This window comes from Talpa europaea (genome assembly GCF_964194135.1).
Source record: "Talpa europaea genome assembly, chromosome: 4".
In the NCBI taxonomy this organism is placed as follows: Eukaryota; Metazoa; Chordata; class Mammalia; order Eulipotyphla; family Talpidae; genus Talpa; species Talpa europaea.
In genome coordinates, this window is record NC_140070.1 from 142,776,917 (window position 1) to 142,799,912 (window position 22,996).

At 49.9% G+C, this 22,996-nt stretch overlaps 1 protein-coding gene across 2 annotated transcripts in view; it reads right to left on the reverse strand.

Moving 5' to 3' along the window:
• Positions 1-22,996, reverse strand: part of HLCS (holocarboxylase synthetase) — a gene marked incomplete at both ends in the record, with an annotated part of 133,744 nt that overhangs the window by 77,557 nt on the left and 33,191 nt on the right. For both annotated transcript variants that reach the window (XM_084232279.1, XM_084232278.1), the window contains one exon: positions 10,540-10,811. In XM_084232279.1, coding sequence (XP_084088405.1) covers positions 10,540-10,811 — 272 coding nt within the window. The remainder of the gene's footprint in view (positions 1-10,539; positions 10,812-22,996) is intronic.

The window sequence follows — 22,996 nt, forward strand, 5'->3', positions numbered from 1 at the left end:
AGTTAAGCACGTTCATTCTAAGCACACACCATTCTCTTTAGTCCATATCACAACCCATAAACAGAGGTAGCACTGTCTGTACACCACTGTCATGGTGTTTTATCGCCAAGGACTGTAGCAAAGCTCCCAGATCATGGCACAGAGAGAGACACAACTTAAGTAACTTGCCTCATTAGTAAGCTCAAGAACTGGGGCTGTAACTTAGGACTCCTACACCCCTTTCCACATCTCATTAGAAAATTAATAAAATCACCAAGAATTAGGCATGTTAGCTAAGACTAGAATATAAGCAGATGTTGGAAGTTTGGGGGATACAGTGTATCAGGATTTCAGCATCTGTTGGGAGTAATGTAATATTAGGGGTTAAAAGTCAAGGCTCTCCAGGCCAAAAAAAAAATTTTTTTACAAGCTGTTTTCACCATTTAATTCTTCATATGGCTCTGGTGAATCCATTTAAACTCTCTGAATAGTAGCTCCATGATCTCAAGCAACAAGAACTATTATGGCAGCTGTATCTCGGTGTTTGGGTCAAAACAGACATGTGCACAGTACCTGCCACACAGTAAATGCAGGATTTGTTAGCTATTGAGGCGTGACGTCTCTGTGAACACAAGATGAAATAATGTGAAATAGTGGTGTAATGGTAATGAAACAATGTGTAATATTATAAATAACAACAAACACTAACATGAATTTCCTGCTCAACTCCTAATAATGTCAGCTTTTGTTCTATAATTTTTCCATTATCTTCTGGAAAAGAATTGTTGTGATGAGGCCATTATAGAAATCTGCTTGGTTCAAAAAGAAATCCTAATAAGGGGGTTGCAATTGTATGGGGAATATAAAAATAAAATTAAAAAAAAAATAGAAAAATAAAAGATTCCAAAAAAAAAAAGAAATCCTTATGACTTATAATAGAACAACACTGGAAACAAGGGAAGGCATTTGGAGGAGACTGTGTGAACAAACTGTGGTCAAATTATGTGCACCCAACAAAAGAAACATTTTTAGCAGATCGTTCGATTGCACAGGAAATGTTTAATTCGTAAACAATATAATCAGAGTCTCACATATATTGTGTAGAAGGAAAAAAGACTAGAAGAAAATACAGCAAAAGGCTAACATGATCTTTTGTAGGCGGCAGGTTACAGATGACTGTCATTTCCTTAGTATATATTACTCTATTATTTACGTTTTCTATAATGAATAGAAATTATTTTTTAAACTGAAAATATTTTGAGAAAAAAAAATTTGTATAGTTTTATTGACCCTGACTGACTGTACATTTTTGGTCCTTTAGACCTAAAGTTCAATCCCCACCAAGGAGATGTGGAAAAGTTAAGCCACTCTCCAGTGTTTGCAGGAAAGATGACACGGAGGTACAGGGAGCCATAACAACGATCTTCAAATACCTCATATGATCTTAACTAATTGACAAACTTTTTCACTATCATTTGAGAGAAAGTTAAGTTTCCTCCACTTAAACCCATGGCCAGATTTCCTTTTTGGAATGAGGTGGGTTTAAAGGCCCCTCCTGGGCAGCAGCTATCCAAGAAGACCAGGGGCAGCAGTACAGTGAAAAGACTTGTTCAATGACCACTGGGCAGGAGGTAACTTACCTTAGGGTTGTTCAGATGCACCTGCAAGAGTGCCAAAGGCCTGCGCATAGTAGGGCAGCCTGCCTTTCAGACACTGTCCCCCCTCCCAGAAAGGCTCTCAGAGATTGGGACTACAGCCAGGTGTCACCTAACAATCCGGGTGTTTTCTGAGAAATGCATCATCAGGCGAGCCTATCATCGTGCAGGTGTCCTGCAGTGTAACGACGCACACCTGAGGGGCAGGCCTACTAAGCACCCACCCAGGCTGGACTGCACAACCATGGGGACCACTGCTGTGTGTGCAGCCCATCATGGAGCACGATGTTAAGTGACTCGTGACACTCTGCGTTCAGGTTTGGTAGCTGTCAAGTCCTTCATTCTACCCCAGTTCTGATAATATTGCGCTTGAAGATCCGGGCGTTTCCCGACAGTTTTCCAGCAAGAAAGTGACTCTGCCTGCGGCTTTGTCATGGTGTTTTATCTCCATGGACTGGGACTGTAGCAAAGCTCCCAGAGCCTCGGCCACCGGTACAGCTGGGCGGCCCGTAACAAGCCGCGCCAAGTAGAAGGGAAGATAAGGGACTGGAAAGCTTCTGTCCCTAAGCCAGAAGCTACAGGAGGCATTCTGTAAAATCTTATAAGACAAGTTCTGCATCATGGTCCCAAGCCCCACTGGGAGCTCCAGGTCCCGCGTGACCTCCATGGGGGTCACCTTTTGTTTTGTTGAGAAGACACCGGGGCCACAGGACATTTCCACAAGTAGGAAGGATGCTAAAGATCACAAACCACAGCTGCAGGTGAGCAGGGAGGAAGCCACAACTGCGCTGAATCTGCCCCTCGAACCCACAGTCCTTGGAGCTCACAAGACCCACACCCCTTTCCAGGGCCACCTCGACACTCGCTGCGAGCCAAGCAAGCATCCACGGGCTGCAAAATCTGAAATGTCAGCCAAGTCCTCCCATGGGCCAACTACACCCTAAGACCTACCTGCCCACCCGTGCCCCCCATCGCCTGGAGTCCCCACAGGGCTGTGTGAATGCGGGGGCTGTGTGAACAGGCCATTTTCCACCACAGCCAGCTCCCCACTCCAGGGCATCATCCTCTCTCGGATGCTGGGTGTTTTCACTGGAAGTGATTCCAGTAGAGATTTGCCCCCAGACAGCACCCCTACCTAACTGCAGACATCTGAGTAGCCAACGGGGTGATCACCCCCAGATCCCACCGAGACCACAGCTGCTTGGCTTCCCAGGAGCAGGGGCCCACACGGGCGTCCCTGGCTCCAGAAGTTGCAGTTCCTCAAGCCATTGCCACCATCAGCCTGGGGCCACCGGGACACTCTCAGCGGGGCTGAGTTAACGCACATGGCTGTGCCGTGGCTCACAGCGGAGACACTGGGCATGCCCCATTTGGGGCACAGAGCCAGCCCACGGTGGGGCGGGGAGAACTGACCGTGCCACGGGTAAGCTGGCATCCCACTGGTCTAACGTGCTCCTAGAGGAAGGCCTGGAGGGCATAAGAAGAAACCAGCCTCTAGCCAGTCAGCCCCCCATTAAAATGAGAACTGTCCCCAGGGCTGGGTCTGAGTGTCCACACTGGGAGGCCTGGGGCGCCCTGTGGTGGGGTTGCTGGTCAGTGGTCCCGACACCCAGGCCTGCGGCAGCGGGGCTCTGAGTAGGCTCCCCAGGGTGCCTTGCACACGGGCTCCTTCCTTGAAAGGGGCTTTACTGCTGTTGTAAAAAGCGCTCGACCCTCTCATTTTACAGGTGAGGAAGCCGGCTCAGAGAGGTGAGGTGACCCGCCCAGCACCACACAGAGCTGGTGCGCCAAAATGACGTGCGATAAAGTTGCAGACCAAGTTCCCAGAGTCACTGTCAGCGACCCCCCCAGCGTGGAGTTTCATTTTCAGGCCAATTCTGGCCACACGTATTATCCAGCTTTAATCTGTTAAACAACATGTGTTTCCAGGTGAGCTCAGAAGCCAAAGGGCAGAAAACAAGGTAAGCCCAGAACACCCAGGCCTCCCTCCTCCTCTGGTCTCCTCGACCCTCCCGCGTCCGGGGAAACCGTTCTCTGCCAGGCAATGACCTCACCATTTTCCTTCTCGCTAATTTGAATACTCCTGTGGGAGCGTGAAACAAAAAATGAAAATGATGAATGACTGCTTGTGCAATGCAGGAAAAATGTGGCGCTGGCATCTGCAGGTGACGGAGCACCCTCACGCAGAGACAGACCAGCTTCTCGCTCCAGAGCCAAGCGGGATGGCACGAGGCCAGACCTGGAGGGTGTCTGGCCAGATGGCAGGTGTGTAAAAGATGTTGCAGAGGCAGATGAAAGCAGATCATGCTCACCTCCCAAGCAGGTAAGGGTTTTGTTTGAAAGAAACACAGAAGTCTTTCGAGGGAAAGTCACAAAGCAAAGTTGGGGGCAAAGCGATCAGGGAAAAGGGAAACACTCGGCTTGATGTGCCAACACATTTACAGAATTTCAACCAGAACACACCTTTCTGGGCGTGCTCAGCCCAACCCCCTCACACGCACACACAGGTGAGTGACCATACTTGAAGGATGACGAACAGGAAATTCTAAGAATGTTTTCATTTTTGCACTTAGAAACTAGTGTTAATTCACATATCAAGTTGGGGCAACGCTGTTTTCTTAGCAGACATTTCTTGCTGCACCAGAGCCTTGGAACGCAGCTCAATCTTGGTTTTGCAACTTCCAAGTAGAACAGAGCAGCCCCAGCTTGGGCAAAAGCACACACCTTAGCTGGTGGGCAAAGAGGAGGTCAAGCCAGCACTTAGGGCCTCCTACTTCTTATTCCCTCAGCCCTCTCGACAGGGGGCATTTCCAACGTGGGGCACAGCTTCTGCCATTTTAGGGTGAAAAGGCACGGGATTCACCCCAGGGCCTGTGCCACCTTGCAGTGTAAGCAAGTTCCTAAGAAGCTCACGCTGGGGACTCTAAGGCCATGCAAAGGTCCTGTGGCCAAGGAACAGCTCCTCTGCGCTCCTTAACAAGAGCAAAGCTGTCCCTAGCCATCAGCGGTCTCAGCTCACTTCTAAACCTCCATGGGCTCTCAGTTTTCTGTAAGACAAATCTGGACAGGCAGGGAATAGGATTCGAGCACTCCCTGATGGGTTGTCCTTTCCAGATCCAAATTTTACACTATTTTTGTGGTCTTTTATTACTTGTTTAAATAAAACTGACACATTTGCCAAAATGAGTACTGGATAAAGTATACAGTCAAGCAATTCCTCAGAGTAAGAAATATCTGACATGTTTAAAGGAATTTATGAGGATGAAGCCATATCAACCCCAAGCATTTCTACTGGCACAGAAGGCTTAGGTCTGAAGATGTGGGCAGGCAGACCTGTGGGGCCACCATGAGGTGGGGTGGGGGCTTCCTGTAGGCCTGGGAAAGGTGTTCAAACTGCTTAAGAACTGACTGTTAACTATGAAAACGGCAGTTAACGTGTTAAGAATTAAACAGAGAATGTCCAATGAGAACCAGCTTCACATATCTGAAGGGAAACAGGCACAAGCACAATTGATTGTTTTCTTGTTTTTCTAGAAAAACGACTGCAACACATACTATCAGAATAGGATCCAAGAGTAAGCCACCATGCTTCTAGTGCAAAGGGGGAAAATGGTCAAAACCTTCAAAAAGACACCACCCCAAGAAAACCCCCATATCACGGCCTTGGGGAAAGAGAAGCTGATTTGTTTCAGGGACGTGCTCAGCACTGCCATGAAGGGAGCATCTGGAAGGTCAGAGAAGAGGAAAGGGCCCCACCCAAGGTTCCCATACTGGTGAGAGCCAGATAACCTGAGCTCTGTCCCAGGGGCTGTGCAGATACATTTCAGGGCACCCCCAGCCTGCCAGAGGCGGGGGAGAAATATGGCTCCTGCAGGGAAGGCCCCCAACCACCTCATCCCCAGGGTCTCAGAGCCTGGTGCAGGGTCCTGCCCACAGCGGAGCTGGAGAGAAACGAGCTAAGCGAGTAAACACAGACACGCACACAGACACACACAGAGACACGCATGCACCGCACACGCTTACCAGCTCCATCCAGAAAACCCCAAGAAAACCCCCATATCATGGCCATATCTCCCACAGGTGCAGAGCTGCCTGTGACATTTCAGCGCCCCCAGCGTGGACAGAGGCACGCAGGTCCAAGTCTAATGAAATTACTTCTAAGGAGGCTCTGCACAGCCATCCTCGAGGCCAGGCACCACAGCAGGCTGACCCGGACAAACTGTAAAAACAGACATGCTAGAAAATTAACATGGAGGCAGCTCTGGAAAATCACAGGCCACTTCATTCCATTCCAAGAGCCTGGCATGGGAAAGGTTAACTTATCAGGTGTTGAACTGGGGTTTAAAAAAAGCATCTGATGGCGAGCTTGTTAGAATAACCTTTCAGTCATGACCGGAGTCAAAGGCCCGGGTTATATTCTAAACCATAATTTAGAGGTAAACATTAAAATGAAGGCCTCTTAAAAGTTCTCCAATCATTTTCACTTTAAAAGTACTCAATTGGCCATAAGAAAGCTCAGGCTAATTATTCCAAAGCAATCAACTTCTTAAAAACCCTTTATTTCACAATTACGTTAAGATCCCATTAATTTGGGACACTTACCGGTGTATTTATTCTCTGCTCATTACCTATGTGAACATTAAGAGAACACCAACAACACAATACAGGCATTAATATGTAAAACATCAACAAAAGCCATCTGGAAAGCTAATGAATAATCAAGGGATTTCAAATTAAACTACAGAATTTTCCCTTAGAATCTTTAGGACAACACTGTCAAGTTCAATCTATTCACCTCGCCTCCAGAATCAATTTTTCAAACTTTATGACAGGTCTAATCGCTTCCACCTGTGTCTCGAGCTTGACTCTTGACTGGCATGCTACCAGCCAGGGTGGAAATGTAGACAAAGACCCCTAGCAGGATCCGGCTGTTTCTCCACTGTGAGGTCACTCAGCCATTAAATTAGTTCCAGCCCAATCTCAGGCCTCTCAGGCCGGCTCCAGGGGAGGAGGGTGGCGAGTAGGGTGGGTTAGAGGGGAGACTCAGAAGGGGACAAAAAAGATGTGAGAGGACTTGACTAGACACGTATGTAAGGACGTGCTGAAGAACGGGAGAGTGGCCCCAAATGCTGGGAGCAAAACGCTCTTTCTCGAACGATGCGGCTGTTCTCCCAATGCCATTGTTCCCAAAATCTTTTTGAAAAGAGATTTTGTGGGGTGGGTCTTTGCCTGCTTCCTTTTTGCTGGAAGGCACTGTCTCCCACTGAGGTTCCCGCAAGATCAGTCTGGCCATCAGAAGGCCTTGCAGGCTGAGAAACAGAGAGGCTGGTGGGATGGGGGTCCTGACGATCCTTCCGTCACGGCACCGAGTTGAAGGGCCCTGGGGAGTGTCTAAGGCCAGATCTCATGACCAAGGAATGCAAGGCCCGGTCACAGGGTTAGCTGGTGACAAAGTCTTCAGTTCCAGCATTTTCCCTGAGAGACTATGAGTTTTACAGCATCAGTAACTGCTCAAAAAGAAAGAGAATTCACTGGCACACCTACTGCGCTTCCTGTCAAGTAACCTGTTGCGTCCACTTCTCCTTTCTGCCCCGACGCCAGGGCTCAGACCAAGAGCAGACACAGAGCTGGTACGGGCCCAGGAAGGTAAGGACAGTGCCTTCTCCATCCTTCTCTCTCCAGGGCCTAACACAGGGGCTGGCATACAGTGGGCACTCCATAAAGGCTAATTCCAGGAATGACAAAGGCAAACCAGTGCCTGAAAAAATTCAAAGCACTCAAATGAAAGAAGTAAGTGTATTAAATAAGGACATCTGAACTAGTCTTTACAAATAAAATGTAGCCCATCCTTGGCAGGTTTCTTAGGATGCAGATGGATGCAGCGGGCCTCAGTGTAAACAGGTGAGTTGCTTCACTATCTGACAGAGCCTTAGTAACAAATCAGCCAAAAACATATACAGTAAGTCAAATAGAAGACTCTACATTATCACAATGACTCGGTTTCTCCAAGCTCCTGGCCTTCCGACCTCCCACAGCAATAGGTCAGGTGTTGCTCACTGGGAGATTAATTAAAACATGTCAAACCCCAGCCATGGGACAGAGCGAGCCCTTGGCGGTGGTTTTCCAGCAGTGATGGTGGCATCGGCCCGTCTGTACCTCCTTGACTAGGCCCCAGCACCAACAGCAGCTCACACCTGCAAGTGGCTTCCTGGGTCTGCAGCTGTAGGACCTGACCTTGGGACACGGTCCAGTTCACTGGTGCAGACAATGCTGAAGCCGGCGGGCCCTTGGGCCTCTGTCCAGCAGCTGGGCCAAGGCGTCACAGGGAAAGCACCAGAAAACAGCGCAGAGGGGAAGAGAAAAGCTCCTGAAGTCGACCAACCCAGCGCTGCCTCCGAAAGGTGCCGCCTTGACCACAGAGTAGGAAAGCAGTTCAAGGTCAGACACAGAGGTCAGAGGAAATGACTGTGGCACGGGGGCGGGGGCAGGGAGGATCAGATGCCAGAGAGCAGCACTCGCCCACAGGGATTTTACTTATTTTTGGAGGGGGAAGCCCTTCAGTTGCCTGAGTCACCTCTAAGTAAGCAGCTCCCCAATTTCCTCTGCTCCCTTGTCCCTGAGCTCTTTCCGCTACCGACTCCCTAACAGGGCTGGGAATCCGCAGGGCGGGATGGGAGGTGGAGGTGGTGGCACTGTGCTCCCCAGCCCAGAGAGGGCAAAGGGGAGGGTTCAAGGTCAGCGCCGCAGGAGTGAGCTGTGACCACAAAGAACCAAGCCTGATGTCCTTCAGAACAGCTGCTCCAGGTCCCCGTCCACCACCCCCCCCCCCCCCCCCCCGATTTACAAGAACATTAGAAAACACTGGCAAGGGCGTGAGCCGGCAGCGAAACAAAGCTAGCGCTCCCCATCCAGTCAGGACTTTTGCTTCTGATTTTGGCTCCCGTGGCCTGGGGGCCACCGTGAAGTGTGGCTGCTGAGCCCCCAGGACTGGCCTTAGGCTGACAGGTGGGAAGGGCGTGTCCAGACAAAGACCACAGATTCCCCGGTGTCTGCCCCCTGGCCTCAGCACAGAGCCCTGGTGTGCAGGAGGATCCGTGGGCCCTGGTGCGAAGACCACGTGTATGTCCCAGTTTTCTCTGTAGGTGGACACAGGCATGGGGCTTCCAGGCTCTGGGCTAGAAACAAGTCAAGAGAGACCCTTATAGACTCCCCCAAATCTGCAGGGGCAGGGCCTTCTTTCCCCTCCTGCTTGCTGGCTGGTGACAACTTATGCGCGGTGGCCTCTTGGCTGCTTGCTGAGGGAGACAGAGCAGCTCACCTGGGTCCCTGACACTGTGGGTGATGCCCCGGCCCTGTGCCCATCTCAGTTTGCCTCATTCACAGGAGAGAAACGTAAACTCCAATCCCGGGTGAGTCGTTTTAATTTTGGAACTCTATCGCACAGCAGAACCAAATCCTAAGTGTCTAGAAACTGGGATCACATGCACATCTGCAGATCTGAAAATGCAGCCTGCTATGGGGGTCCAGGAGCCCAGAACACTAGTTTCACATTCTGCACCGCTGGCCCCAGCCACGTGGAGACAAAGCTCTCACTGGAGGCCAGGCCTTGCTCAGACATTGTCACAGGAAATTCACAATGCCTCCTGGACAAGCTTTGCAAAGCTCAGGGAAAGAGAAATGACCGCCACTGGAGCTGACCAGAGCGGATGAGAGGGATTTTCTGTCTGCAACCCGCCATCTAAGTCTCTGCAGCCCCAAGCAGCTCAGACAGAAGCTTCCCCACGTAGAGCCCCGGGGCCTTGAGCCAAAGACAGAGCAGGGCCCCGCCTGTCACCTAGCCCAAGTGAAGTCGGTGTCAAGTGCACATGGCAGAGTTGGAAGATGAACGTCCTCCTGTTAGTTGTTATTACTCTTGTTACCATAACAACATGCTTCCACAAGGACAGCTCATATCGGATCAAATACCGTGTCGGCTCTAGAATGTTCTGGTCCATACAACAGGTCCTGCTCCAACCCACCCTGCTTACCCCACCGGTCCCCATACAAGGCACTGCTACATCCTTCACGCACAACTGCCACTTCCAGGAGCATGAGACCCAAGATATCCAAAAGTCTCATTGTGTCATACAACGTATTATCAAATTGTAGACATGATTATTACAGAGAAAGGTCAAGGTGAAATCCCCATGTCAAATGACACGTGTGTAATGGTGCCGCCCCAAGTGCCAAACTGCCTGGAAACTGTGAATCGGGGTTTATTCTAGGCTTTGATTCTTTAAGTTTTAGGCCCATGTTGAGTGAAGATGCTTTTCTTACTTCCACTCTAACCCTATTTTATAAACGACACAGAAAATTACTCGTTAATACTGACTAATTTGGGAGTTAAAAAAAAGTCCTGTCATCTGTTTTCCATTTTTTAACCTTTAATCAAAGTCCATGAAACAGAAGAAAACTTGCAATAAATTTCCAACACGCAAATGGGATGACAGAGTGCTTAAAAAATGCATTGGAAGGGCAATACCAAAGCAGGCTTCCAGAGTATAAAGCCCCAATTGATTGCAATTTACACAGCTTCCAGGCAGGCGGATCTGCCGTCCTCACGCCCTGAGAAACGTCTCGAGCTGGATGTCAGTCTGGCTACCACAGCACAGAAGGAAAATGACTCGCACCAGATGCCACCTGTTAAACTATTTTTTCCAAGACATTCTTTTTTCCAAGGACAATCAGAAAAGGCCTGCTGAAACCCCCACTCTCCAAAACACTAGTCTTTGGCCAAAGAGCGCCATTTAATTTCTCTTCCTACATTTTAACTCTTCCAGGAAAGGACGGCGCCCTTCCCCCCTCCTCGTGCTGGGGAGAGAGAACGGCCAACACAACCCGTCCTCCGGGCAGTCACAGAGCTTACCCTTCCAGGAGATTCATCGTGGTGGTGGTCACTTCAGCGAACAGAATCACTTTTCCCAGTTGCCTTGTCTGCAAATGCTGCCGGTAGAGCTCCAAGTTGAAGTTTTCCGATGAGAAGTCTTCAGGGTCAGTGACCACAGGGATGGCGGACGGGGTGATCTCCATTTCGGATGTAAACGATGAAACAAACTTAAGGGAGAGCTTGCTGGATTTTATGACCCCTTCAGGATCCACATGATCCCTGAGCCACTGCTTAAGAGGATCCTGGATTTCCTGTGCCGTGGAGAAAGAAATGAGAAGGTCATGATTGACACGATGTAAGATGATGCTGGCTTTTCCTTAAGATGCCACTTTGGTGAGATAAATAATTCCTGATTCATGACCAACAAGAGCTAAGTTAACATTCCACACATTTAAATGATTACACCGTATGACAATAAATATATTAACATGCTTATGCTATCAAAATAAACACTGTAAGAACCAAGATCCAAGGACATAAGGACAGTTCATGATAACATTTTCTACCCCACATTCCATCTGCAGGTCTCAAAAGTCCCTTCTGCACTAGATTCCGTTAGTAATTCTCTACACCTCCAATTCTCTGCGCATGTTAAACAAAGAAATTTAATTGTCACAGAAGACAATGCACTGAGCTCACTCACTCTCAGCCTCGGGGACCACCATCTTCTCTGGTAGAGACACCAGCGCTACACCACCAGGCACTGACCACTCACCAACATGGAAAAAATGAATTTTCACACAGGAAAAACAATGGGGTGCACAAAAGCTTCTTCCTCTTCACTCTTAAGTGCAGGTCCAGAGAAGGCAGAATGTGCCTACCCCAGGATAGAGCTTTCTCTACTCCCTCCTGAAGCTACAAGGAGTCTTGAATCCCCATGAAATTCCAACTTCTTCTAGCACCCCAGAGGGATCAGAGGTCTCTCTCCAGGGAGGGGGGCAAAGCAGAGAGGTCTCCATCCCAAGAAGCACAAAATGTATTCAGGTTTGCCAGTGAAGGCAAACGAATATGCAGGCTCTTGCCGTACATGCAGGGTTAGCTGCATTCCAAACACACTGAATCCTTTACTGCTATTTCTTTCACTCCTTCATATTGCAAATTCTAGCCATTAAAGTCAAGTCCAGTGAGCTCTGGGGGTGGAAGGGGTGACTTGTGGTTGTGCAGAGAATAAGGCAGGGGCAGGGACAGCAGGTCTAGAAATTAAGCCTGAAAGTCAGTTGTTTACAAGGAGACTAATTTTGCATTTATCTGCTGTTACTTTTTGTTTTCACATCAAAAAGATGAAAGCAGACTGCTGGACAGCTGACCGAGGCAGGTGAGCGCAAAGAAAATGACTGCTGCCCGGTCCTGCTGTCCTCAGGGCTGACTCGGCAAGCCAGAACCTGCCACCTGTCATTTCTGGAAGGGGAGCAAGATCATCTGTTGCGTTTATTTATTTTTTTTAAGATTTATTTTATTTATTTATGCATGTAAGAACCAGGGTGTAGGCCAGAGATGCAGGGGGATGGGAGGATTCACCAGAGACAGAGTGGGGAGCAGAACTGGTGGATTGACTGAAATACACTGCTGAGGGGAGCAGCGGGGAGACAGGAGACGTCTGCTGAGCCATGTGGGTCAGCTCCCTGGCCGGGGATCAAACTCAGGCCATAGTGGCTGGCAATAGCTTGAGAGTGCTGAGACTTTAACCCCTGTGCCACCAGGGAGACCGACGCCTGTTGCATTTAGATTTACTGTCTTATGAGGGGTGGAAGGGCATTCCCTTCTTTCCCCGAACTTATATTAGTTTATTTTCAGAAGAGTTAGTATGAGGTTAACATTATTTTCAATGAATTATGCCAACAGTGCATATTGCAGACTCTTGGTCTGACTGTAAAAGCTTAAAAAAAACTGTTGTTTCCAAAGTCTTACTTTCTCTTGGATCAATTTCTCCATAGGAGTTTATTTGCTCAGATTTTTTTTTAAGAATTTTTTTTTATTTTTTATTTATACACTAGCTGGGGTACAGGCCAGAGGTGCGAGAGGGTGAGAGGATTCACCAGAGACAGAGTGGGGAACAGAACAGGCCGACAGACTGAAATACACTGCTGAGGGGAGCAGCGGGTGCAATAGGAGAGGTCTGCTGTGCCATGTGGGAATCTCTCTGGCCAGCCGGGAATCGAACCCATGCTACAGAGGCTGCGGACAGCTCCCAGCACTGCGCTCAACCCACTGTGCCACTGGGGAGGCCCTTGCTCAGATATTGGTCATAAAAACATTCAACAGCCCAAGCAATGTGGTAAGGATGGAAACTCTGCACAGTTGTTAAGAAAGCAAATTGGACTTTTCCTTAGATTTCTTTCACTTACTAGTGACAGGAGAGAAGAACATTTTTTTTAATTAATTTTTTTAAGATTTATTGATTTATTCATACAAGCACTGGGTACAGTCAGAGGCGCGGGAGGGTGAGAGAATTCACCAGAGCCAGAGCGGGGAGCAGAGCAGGCAGAAGGACCGAAGTACACTGCTGAGGGGAGCAGCGGGCGGCAGGAGAGGTCTGCGCGCCATGTGGGACCCTCCTCCGGTGGCCGGGGAGCAGCCGGGGATCGAACCAGTGCTGCAGAGTCTGCGGGCAGCTTCGCAACCCAGCGCTCAACCGTTGTGCCAGAGGGGAGGCCCTTATTGTTCACTTTTAAACAATATTTGCTTCCCCCACCCCCTCAGGTGTAGTCCCCATAGAGTTTCCTTCCCCAAGGCACCCGTGCACCATCACCTCAGTCCCCTGTGCTCCTCCCTGCCTCCCTCTGATCCTGCTCCCTCCTCCTCCCCTGCAGGATGTCTCTGATTTATAATTGTCTGTTTTTGCTTTGTTGTGTTTTGTACTGTTACTATTTTTTTACACTGGTGTCTTATTTGGTTCCCCTATATTCCTGCTGTAAGTGAAACCATCTGATAGTTTTCTTTTTCCTTCTGGCTTATTTCACTGAGCATAATTCCTTCCAGTTCCATCCACATTGCTGCAAATGACAAAAACATTGATTCAAAAGACCACCTGCACCCCTATGTTTATTGCAGCACTATTTATAATAGGTAAGACCTGGAAACAACCCAAATGCCCAAAAATAGATGACTGGATCAAAAAGATGTGGTACATATACACAATGGAATATTATTCAGCAATAAAAAAGACCATATATTTAAATGCAAATAACATTAAGTTTGTGCAGTTAACAATAGCAATAAGGTCCATGAGACTCTATATTCGCTAATTCTATATTCACTAATTAGTGAGATTCTATATTCTTCTATACCACTAGTTAGTGAGATTTTATATTCTTTATACTCACACGGAACGCCAATCACCAGGGCTCTGTCTGCTTGGCTAACATGTTAGCACATCCGCCTCAGAGACTGCAAACAAGATCAGAGACCTCCGGTGTGCTGTGCCCCTCCACGGGACACCATCACTGACTTCTCTGCTAATTTCACTCACTGAACAAGATTCCCTGGATAAAAACACACCTCTCAGACAGCATGACATTAAAAATATTCCTTACTGTCTCTGGGTCTTAGTGTTTCTTTTCCCAATAAGCACCAAATAGCTGGCCTTAGCCTACCAAAGCTTTCTGAGACACATCTGCCTCTTGTACATAATCAAATTAGTTGTGCTTCAGTCCTAACACTGAGTGTTGCTAGGCAACCAGAAGTGGGTAAATCGGAAAATGATCCACAAAGACGTGGGACCCTGGGCTCTTTTATGGGGGTCCTATGCTGAGTTAAATCATCTCAAGAAAACAGGAGCGGATTTTCTTCTGCTCTCAAAGAATTTATGTGACACCACCCAAGTCTTACTACTGGTATTTTTACGAGGATATTCACAGCCAATTTCACACTCAGTGTCTTGACACACAGGATGAAGTACACAGGACAGTAGAGGTTGCTAAGCAGGGGTGACGCTCCTGAAACAGCAGGTGGGTTTGACCTGACGTCACTGCAGGTGGGGACTGCTCACAGGGTCAGCCCCGGCTGACCTTTATTCGGAGCAGCAGGACCAAGCAGAGCCAAGTGTCAGGCGGGGCCTGAGTATGTGTGACGTGGTAAGGTGTGTGTATGTGTGTGTGTGTGATGTGGTATGGGGGGTATGTACATGTGGGGGGGTGCTCCTCCTTACCTAACTGCCCCCTCCCCTGTGTGGATGCTTCTGTCCTATCCCACGGGACACATCAAAGTCTGAGCTGCCCTTGTGCCCCTTGTCCAGGTTCCTCCTTTACTGCACCACACCCCAGCCTGGGTCCCCAAGGCTTTACTGCTCCCCTAATACGCTCAGCTACTGACCTCAAGCACTGTTACCCCAGAAGAGATGGCCAAGGAGCGTCTTCGAGCTTCAGCGACACACTGCTGACACCAGCCCATCCCCACCAACATTCCCGTCACCCGCCAGCCCAAATGAACCCAGGGATGTCTGATTTCACCTGCCCACTTTGAATTAGGTGCTAAAGCTTAAAAATTAGCATCTTTCACATTAAATCTCCTTCTTCTTTTGAAGTAACAGAAACTCTTCCCACATGGCAATACATGACAGTGGCCAAGCAGCGCTGATCAGGGGATGTGCGGCACACTCCCCAGCGGGACCCATGTTTCACCTCTTCTGCCCCAGAGCATACAGATTACAGACCACCCACTGGGCCCGGCCCCAAGTCTGGCACACACCGGAAAGTTCTCCCAGGTGGGCCTTGAAGGTGCTTCTTCCCAGTCAGTTCATCTTCATTCATTAGGGTGTCCAGTGACACTGACTCTCATACTAGAGGAGGTCCGATTTGGCAGTTCCTCGAACGTTACAGACTGACATTACACATGACCCATTATTCCACTCCCAGTTGCACACCCCAAAGAACTGAAAGTGGAGACATGAACACCAGCGACCACCGTAACATTGTTCATAACAGCCAACAGGTGGAGTAACCCAAGCACTGACAGAGGCATCGACAGGTGCATGGATGAGCAAATGTGGCACGGGCGCCCGAGGGACTATTATTCAGTTGTGAAAAGGAAGAAGTTCTAAGAGGTTCTAAGAACTGCGACAGGGTGTGACCTTCATAACTTTATGCCAAATGACATCAGCCAGGACATGAAAGGACAGACATTGTGCCATGTCACTTACAGGAAACACCTATAACAGGCAGATTCCTAGAGACAGAGGCAGACAGAGGTCACCAGGAGCTGACGGCAGAGAGGAATCAGGAACTATTCATAAATGGGGAGGATTTCTGCCTGGGGTGCTGAGAGCTCTTGGAAAGGGATAACAGGTATAGTCACAAAGCATCACATAAAATTTGCTACTTTTACAATTTTAAATCTTTGATTCAGTGGCATATATTTTGCCACAATAGAAAAAGAGGGGGGTCAAGGTCACAACCCCGTTATCCCCCTGGAGCTCCCCGTCCTCAGAGATCAGTGCACTGCTCCCCGTCCATGAGGGGACACACACTGAGGCAACAGAGGGGCAGCCATGGCAGCACTCAAGGCACCTCACTGTGCACTTTTCCCAGGGAGGAATCTTGAGGTTGACATTTCAGAATAAATCTTTTCCCAAGTGACTTTGCACTTGGGCTGGCGAAGAGGGGCTGGCAGCATCTCCTGTTCAGGTTTGAAGTTCAGTTTTGTTAGGTCCTTGACGATGTCATGTATGAAATCTGCTCCCCCGCCTTCCACGTGGAGCCCTGGGCTGGGCACTTTGGACCCAGGACCCCAGGCAGCCCCCAGGCCTCCCCAGGTCTCCCCAGGCCTCCCCAGCACAGCCAGGCCCAATCAGCACCACCCAAGGAAGAACCAGGGCCTGGAGGCATCCGGAGGCCCCGCCCACAGGCAGTGGTCACACCAAATCTGTCTGGCTCTCAAATCCGTGCTTGAATTCCTTCCAACAGTCTGAGGACCAACCCCAAACGAAGCTACACTGGAAATGCCTATTTATGGTCATTCAAAATGCCAAAGGCATCCCGAAGAAAGATAGGAACTCCGCAGACTATGCACCTCTGAACGGCCACAGAGCAGATGAGCATGAGGCGGGGCTGGGAAGGTGAAGGGCGAGGAGCAGTGGGCTGGGGAGAGGGCAGAAGGGGGCCTAAGTGAGGTTTAAATTTGAAGCTCAGGCCTCCCATTAACTGTGTCTACCAAACCAGCCTAACCAAGGGTGTTTTCACAGAGAAACAAAGCACTGGTCATTTCAGTGCAGTCCAGCTCAGCACGCGTCAGTTTGAGATCTGGCCTATTCAAAAGGGCCGTCAAGAACTGCAGGGTGGTGGGGCAGCTGGGAGGGCCTGAGGGGCCCCAAGGACAGAGCCGCCCTGGTGGCAGCAAGTGGACAAGGCAGAGAGGAAATCCATGGCCCTCTTTCCTCCTGCCAGCACAACCTTGTGGCCAAGAACAACTACGGCCAGGGGGACCGGGCAAGCTGGACAGTGGCCACCACATCTGCTAAGGGCAAGCCTGAAGCTGCTCAGACTAGTTTCTTTTTTTTTTTTTTTTAAAGAGTTATTTATTTATACAAGCACTGGGTACAGTCAGAAGCACAGAAGGGTGAGAGGATTCACCAGAGCCAAAGCAGGGAACAGAACAGGCTGACAGACGAAATACACTGAGAAGCAGCGGGCAGCAGGAGAGGTCTGCACGCCATGTGGGACCCTCGCCAGTGGCCAGGGTTTGAACCGGCGCTGCAGTGGCTGCGGGCAGCTTCGCAGCCCAGCGCTCAACCAGGGGAGGCCCCTCAGACCAGATTCTGACACAGCTGCCCACACACCCAGACCTGTGGCGCAGCATGGGCCAGCCCCAGGCCCGGAGCCCTTTCCACATACGCCGACCCTTCAGAGGAGCCGCACCAAACCTGCCGTGGTCCCCGCAACCTGGGGGTTTCCGACAGCTGCATCAGTCATCTGACCCCCAGGAAGAGAGCTCCTCCAGCAGGACTCCCACAGTCGTGTCTGGTCCCGGTGCCCGGGCGCGGTGGGCGCTCACTAAATGTCTGTTAAACTCCGAGCCTTTTATTAGCTAAAGGTATCACCCAGGCCAGGCTCTGAAAGGCCACAGCTTTACTGCATTTTTTGTTACCTGCCAACTAGCGAAGACCACAAAAGGCTCGGGTGGAACAGTAAACCGAGGTAATGAGTAAGTCATTTCTAACAAGGCCGGTTTTATAGGCATCACACCTCCGCTGAGCCAAAGGGGCTCGTTTCAGAGGTGAAATCTATTCTGCAAGTGCGGGCACCAAAAGAAAGCCAGGGCCAGCCCCAAAGCAGAGGGAGGCCCGGCGGCAGAGCAAGCAGTGGGGCTGCAGTGAGAGGCGCTGCCTCCACTGACAGGGCTCGCGGGCTTGGGCTCCACATCCGCAGAGGTCCCCCGGGCCTTCATTAAGCTGCCTGTGTAAAACGCCCGCCACTCGTCCACGTCCAACACAAACAGGCTCCTGACAGAGCAGGGACCTGGGCTGCAAAGGCAAGCGAGCTCCGCCTGTGAGCCTGGGTGCCGGGGGAATGCCTGAGGGGCAGCTCTGCCTGGAGCCCCCCACCTCCCAGCTTCACACAAATGCACACATAGGCAAGGCATGTGCATGTGTGAACACGTGTATAAACCCAGCACATGTATGTGTGCACACATGCAGATATGTCCCAATGCACACGTACTGATGTGCATGCACACAAATATAATGCATGTGTGCACGGTGCACATAAAAATGTTTGCGTGCATGCACACATGCATGTGCATGCTAATCCACACGTGCCAGTGCTCATGTGCACACACATATGCACACACGTACATGTGAACGTCCGCATCCCGGCTGCTGGGTGAGTGGCAGGGCCTGAGCACCAGGCACGGGGCTGATTCTGAGCAGGTGCCAGGTCCCACCCATCCCCGACTATTGGCTGTTCTCTGCCAGCCTGGCCTCGATGCCCTGTCCCCTTGGGTGGAGGCGGGGGGCCACAGCACAGCCGGGCCACACCTGCTGCCGACCAGCTGAGAGGCCCTGCCTGTCCTGGCCCCCGTCGGCATCTTCAGTTCTGAAACGAGCAATGTAGACCAGCCTGTTAACATTCAAAGACTCAGGGTCCAGAGCCAACGTTTAGGCGTAAAGGCTGAATCCTCAGTGAAAGGTGCAACTTCCTCTCTAGGATTGCAGTGTCAAAATATACATGCTGCCTGAAGAGTGACATGGTGAGTCTAAGGAGGCTTCCAGAAGACACGGAGAGCGCTCTCCTCTCATCCGTACTCGGCAGCAAAGCTTCATCCGTGCAAGAGGCTGTCGCCGCACTGAAAAACTCAGAGTCCCAGGGCCCCCACCTGGCATGGAGAAGGGCTATGAAGCCAGCATTTCAGGAAGGGCCACTAGTTTACAGCTGACGAGTGTGGACGTGGCTTAGTGTCTCCACTGCAAAGCCCATTGGCAACAGATAAAACTTCCTCCCAAAATGCCATCTTGCTGGTTCTCCTCAGGCACAGCAGCAGCTATTTTAAACTGTTTCACATGGCTGTTCATGAAATTCCTGTTGTACCTGAGCAAAGAGTGACCGGGCGAGGCTGGCCGGGGCAGTCAGTCAAGCTAGGTGGGCTGTTTACTGCTGGCCTGTCCCTGAGGCCCTCAGGGCCCCCAGACACGAAAGCTAGGAAGCGTTTCACAAGACAGTGGGAAGAGCCAAATACTTTTCAAGTGTTCAAACAAAATGGGTCACAGAATGCCTGCGGTGGGCGACACTGGAGAAGGGGTACGAAGGTCAACACCATGTGCTCCCTGCCTTCAGATGCTTGTGTCACAGTTGAACGGGGCCAACGGATATTCATATAAACAATGTGATGGCTTTTCTACATTACTTAGTTTATCAAAAAAAAAAAAAAAAAAAAGGAAAGAAATCTCAGGTGAAGGAGTAAAAAGATCTAAGGTTCCTGGTCACAGCACTTGGGCTATAAAATGGAATAAATATAAATATAATATAAATCGGTAAACCCTATACCAACGACGTGGTCATCGGGATTTTCCCCGATCGGGGTGGAATTCATCCCTTTGTTGGACATAAAAGGCCAACTCAGTGCCCTCACAGCACGTTGCTCTAAGATGGTTTACTTCTATCCTCCGGGACTTTCAAAATAACATTTTATACGTACTGGCTTGGTGGAGAGATGGGTCACCCCACAACCCAGGAAGGTGACAAACAACCACCCAGAACCATTAAAACCAGTATGCTATTGGTTTTATTTCAAATAAAGAAACAAGCCTGGGGCCAAGTGGAAACGGGCCCCTCCCTCTTAGCAACAAAACCTGCTCCCGCGCCCCACTCTGTAAAGACCTCACGCTTGGTTCTGGACTTTGTTTTACTTAAAGGTGTGAATTTCATAAGCATCTTTCCCAAAACCCACTTTATCAGGAAAACGTGGCCAAGTACTCAGCAGGGCGACCCCAGGTGAGGGCCACATGGGGTCTGTGTCCCCTTCTTTCCAGCCCTTTCACAGGATTTAATTCCTTTTCATAAAAAGTTGGGGAGAAATGAAAGGATTGGCTCCAGAACGCTGTCTCAGGCCCCTGCCAGCTCGACAGTCACTGTGTGTTCTTGTTCAGCTGTTCATTCTGGAATCTTCAAAGACCGGACGTTGTTTTTTTAAAAAAAAAAAGTCAAAAATCAAAACCACCATCAAGAACACATTTTAACCTTTTACATCTTGGTGGGCTCAGAGCGATCCCTATGCCGCCTGCCCCCCTTTGAGGACCAGGCTTGCACCCTCCAAGGCCAGATCCTGAACCACCCAGAAGGGGCCAGCCTCCCCCATGCACACCCAGGGCTGCGTGAAGCTTCGGGTCTCCACGCCATTGTGTGTCCCTGACGATGTACGGTACTGAAGTAGAAGCACACAGGCGTATCCGAGGCCTAGCTCCAGGGCCAGATTCCACGTCATGACTGGCGAGGGGGTAGGGGGAAACACGTCACTATCAGAGGCCTGGAGGCTTGTGAGACCCGGTTTGAAACCCGGCGTAGTAGCTTAAACATAATGTACAGGCCACAGAAAGTGGACTTGCTTCCAGGAGGTGAGCTCAGCCCACCAGCCTGACAGCAGCCCCAGCCTGGCCAGTGGCGTCTGGAGTCCGTCTGGCCTAGCCTGAACAGAGCAGACACCCCCACGGAGGTGCGTCGGCACATAAAGTGCTTAGGCTGCTGCTGCCTGCACTAAAATTTCTAAAAAGTGGCATCTTTTCTTTTAAAAGTAGGTAAAAAATGAGACTTTATTTTAAAAAGGCAAGGAAAGACTGCCAGGCAGAGAGATGCCTTAGTTTGAAAGTTATCTCCTTCCTAAAAATTGTGTAGCAAACCTTTAAACATTCAAGGAGTGTGGATTTCTAGACAAAATAAAGCACATTCTGCCTCCTTCCCTCCACAGCACCTCCCAGGACATAATCTCCACACACCAAATGCTGGCAGTTCTGGCTGTGATAGGAGGAATTGCTCGGTGCAACAGAAGCTTCTAGAAAATGCTGTGATGGTTCATATGGAGAATAGAATAAAATGGTGGTGGTTGTAAGTGAGGCCGGGTTTCGAGGGGCATGGTCTGCACCCCTGCTCTGGATATAAAGAGCAGGACACTTAGAGACCGACAGCGGCCTCAGAGCCAGGGCCACCGCTCCACGCAAGCAGCTTGTAAGGTGCGCTCGGTCCTCCCCACGGCAGAACAATCTGGAAACAATCTTGGGCAGCTGCTCTCATCAACAAACTGTTTATTGTAAGAAAGTGGCTGGGTCAGAGGCCAACATCAACCCGAACCAAAAGCATACGGAGCAAACTCAGCACCATCACTGCAGAGAGACGCGGGCTGGGGAGCAGAAAAGAGGGGCAAGCTCCCCACAACTCCTGGATTTCAGCGTGAGGGGCTGTTCTGCATGTTGTGACAAACGGTTATTTGCTGCTGTTTTCAGAACAAATTAACATCATTGGCCGAAACACCACATTCTAAAGAGGCCCAGAAACAGTCTTTTAAATCTCCTCCTGAAAAGTCACAGTAGCTTTTTTTTTAAAAAAAGATTTATTTATTCATACAAGAACTGGGACACAGGCCAGAGGTGTGGGGGGTGAGAGGATTCACCAGAGACAGAGTGGGGAGCAGAACAGGCAGATCCACTGAAATACACTGCTGAGGGGAGCAGCGGGCGTGACAGGAGAGGTCTGCTGCGCCATGTGGGTCACCCCTCTAGCCAGGATCAAACTCATGCTGCAGTGGCTGCGGATAGCTTCATAGTGCTATGACTTAAACCCACAGTGGCTTTTATCTAAATATTACTAGTTGCTTCTTTCTGGCATTTGTTTCATAAGCCCTGGGCTCATGCACAGCGCATGGCTGTCACAGCCAGTCTTTAAACATGTCTAGTTAAAAACCGGAATGCTGACTGGGCATGAGGTGTAGATGCGAATTGTTTTATTTTAGGTATGGGACTCGGTTTTGCCTTCCGCAGATGAACTAAAACATTTACAGGTGAGAGAGCTGAGTGCTGTCTTCATCAAAACCGCATAGGAGGGGCCTCCCCGGTGGCGCAGCGGTTGAGCGCTGGGTTGCGAAGCTGCCTCCAGCCTCTGCAGCGCCGGTTCGATCCCCGCCTGCTCCCCAGCCACCAGAGGAGGGTCCCACATGGCGCGCAGACCTCTCCTGCCGCCCGCTGCTCCCCTCAGCAGTGTACTTCGGTCCTTCTGCCTGCTCTGCTCCCCGCTCTGCCTCTGGCGAATTCTCTCACCCTCCCGCGCTTCTGACTGTACCCAGTGCATGTATAAACAAAACAAACAAACAAATAAATAAATGAAAAACATGCCTCTAAAAAAAAAAAAAAAAAACCGCATAGGAGAAGGAGACAGGGGAAGGAAGATGGGCAGAATGGGAAACTGCGGCAGATGGATGAGCCCAGGTTCATTCTAGCATTCTGGTGACTTTTATACACTGGAAATTTTCAAGGCACATTTTCTCTTATTGAGTGTACAGCTCAACAGTTACTGTGAAGAGGGGCCTCCCCGGTGGCGCAGCGGTTGAGTGCTGGGTTGCGAAGCTGCCCGCGGCCTCTGCGACGCCGGTTCGATCCCCGGCTGCTCCCCGGCCACCGGAGGAGGGTCCCACATGGCGCGCAGACCTCTCCTGCCGCCCGCTGCTCCCCTCAGCAGTGTCCTTCGGTCCTTCTGCCTGCTCTGCTCCCCGCTCTGGCTCTGGTGAATTCTCTCGCCCTCCCTCCCGCACTTCTGACTGTACCCAGTGCATGTATAAACAAAACAAACAAACCAGCAAACAAATAAATAAAGCATGCCTCTATAAAAAAAAAAAAATAGTTACTGTGAAGAAAGAAAATGTTTCTTAAATACAGGAACAGTGTGAACCTACCAATGCAAATTCATTCATTCTCTGTAAGGACAGGTCGCACGGTCCCATTTGACTATTTCTGATGAGCAGT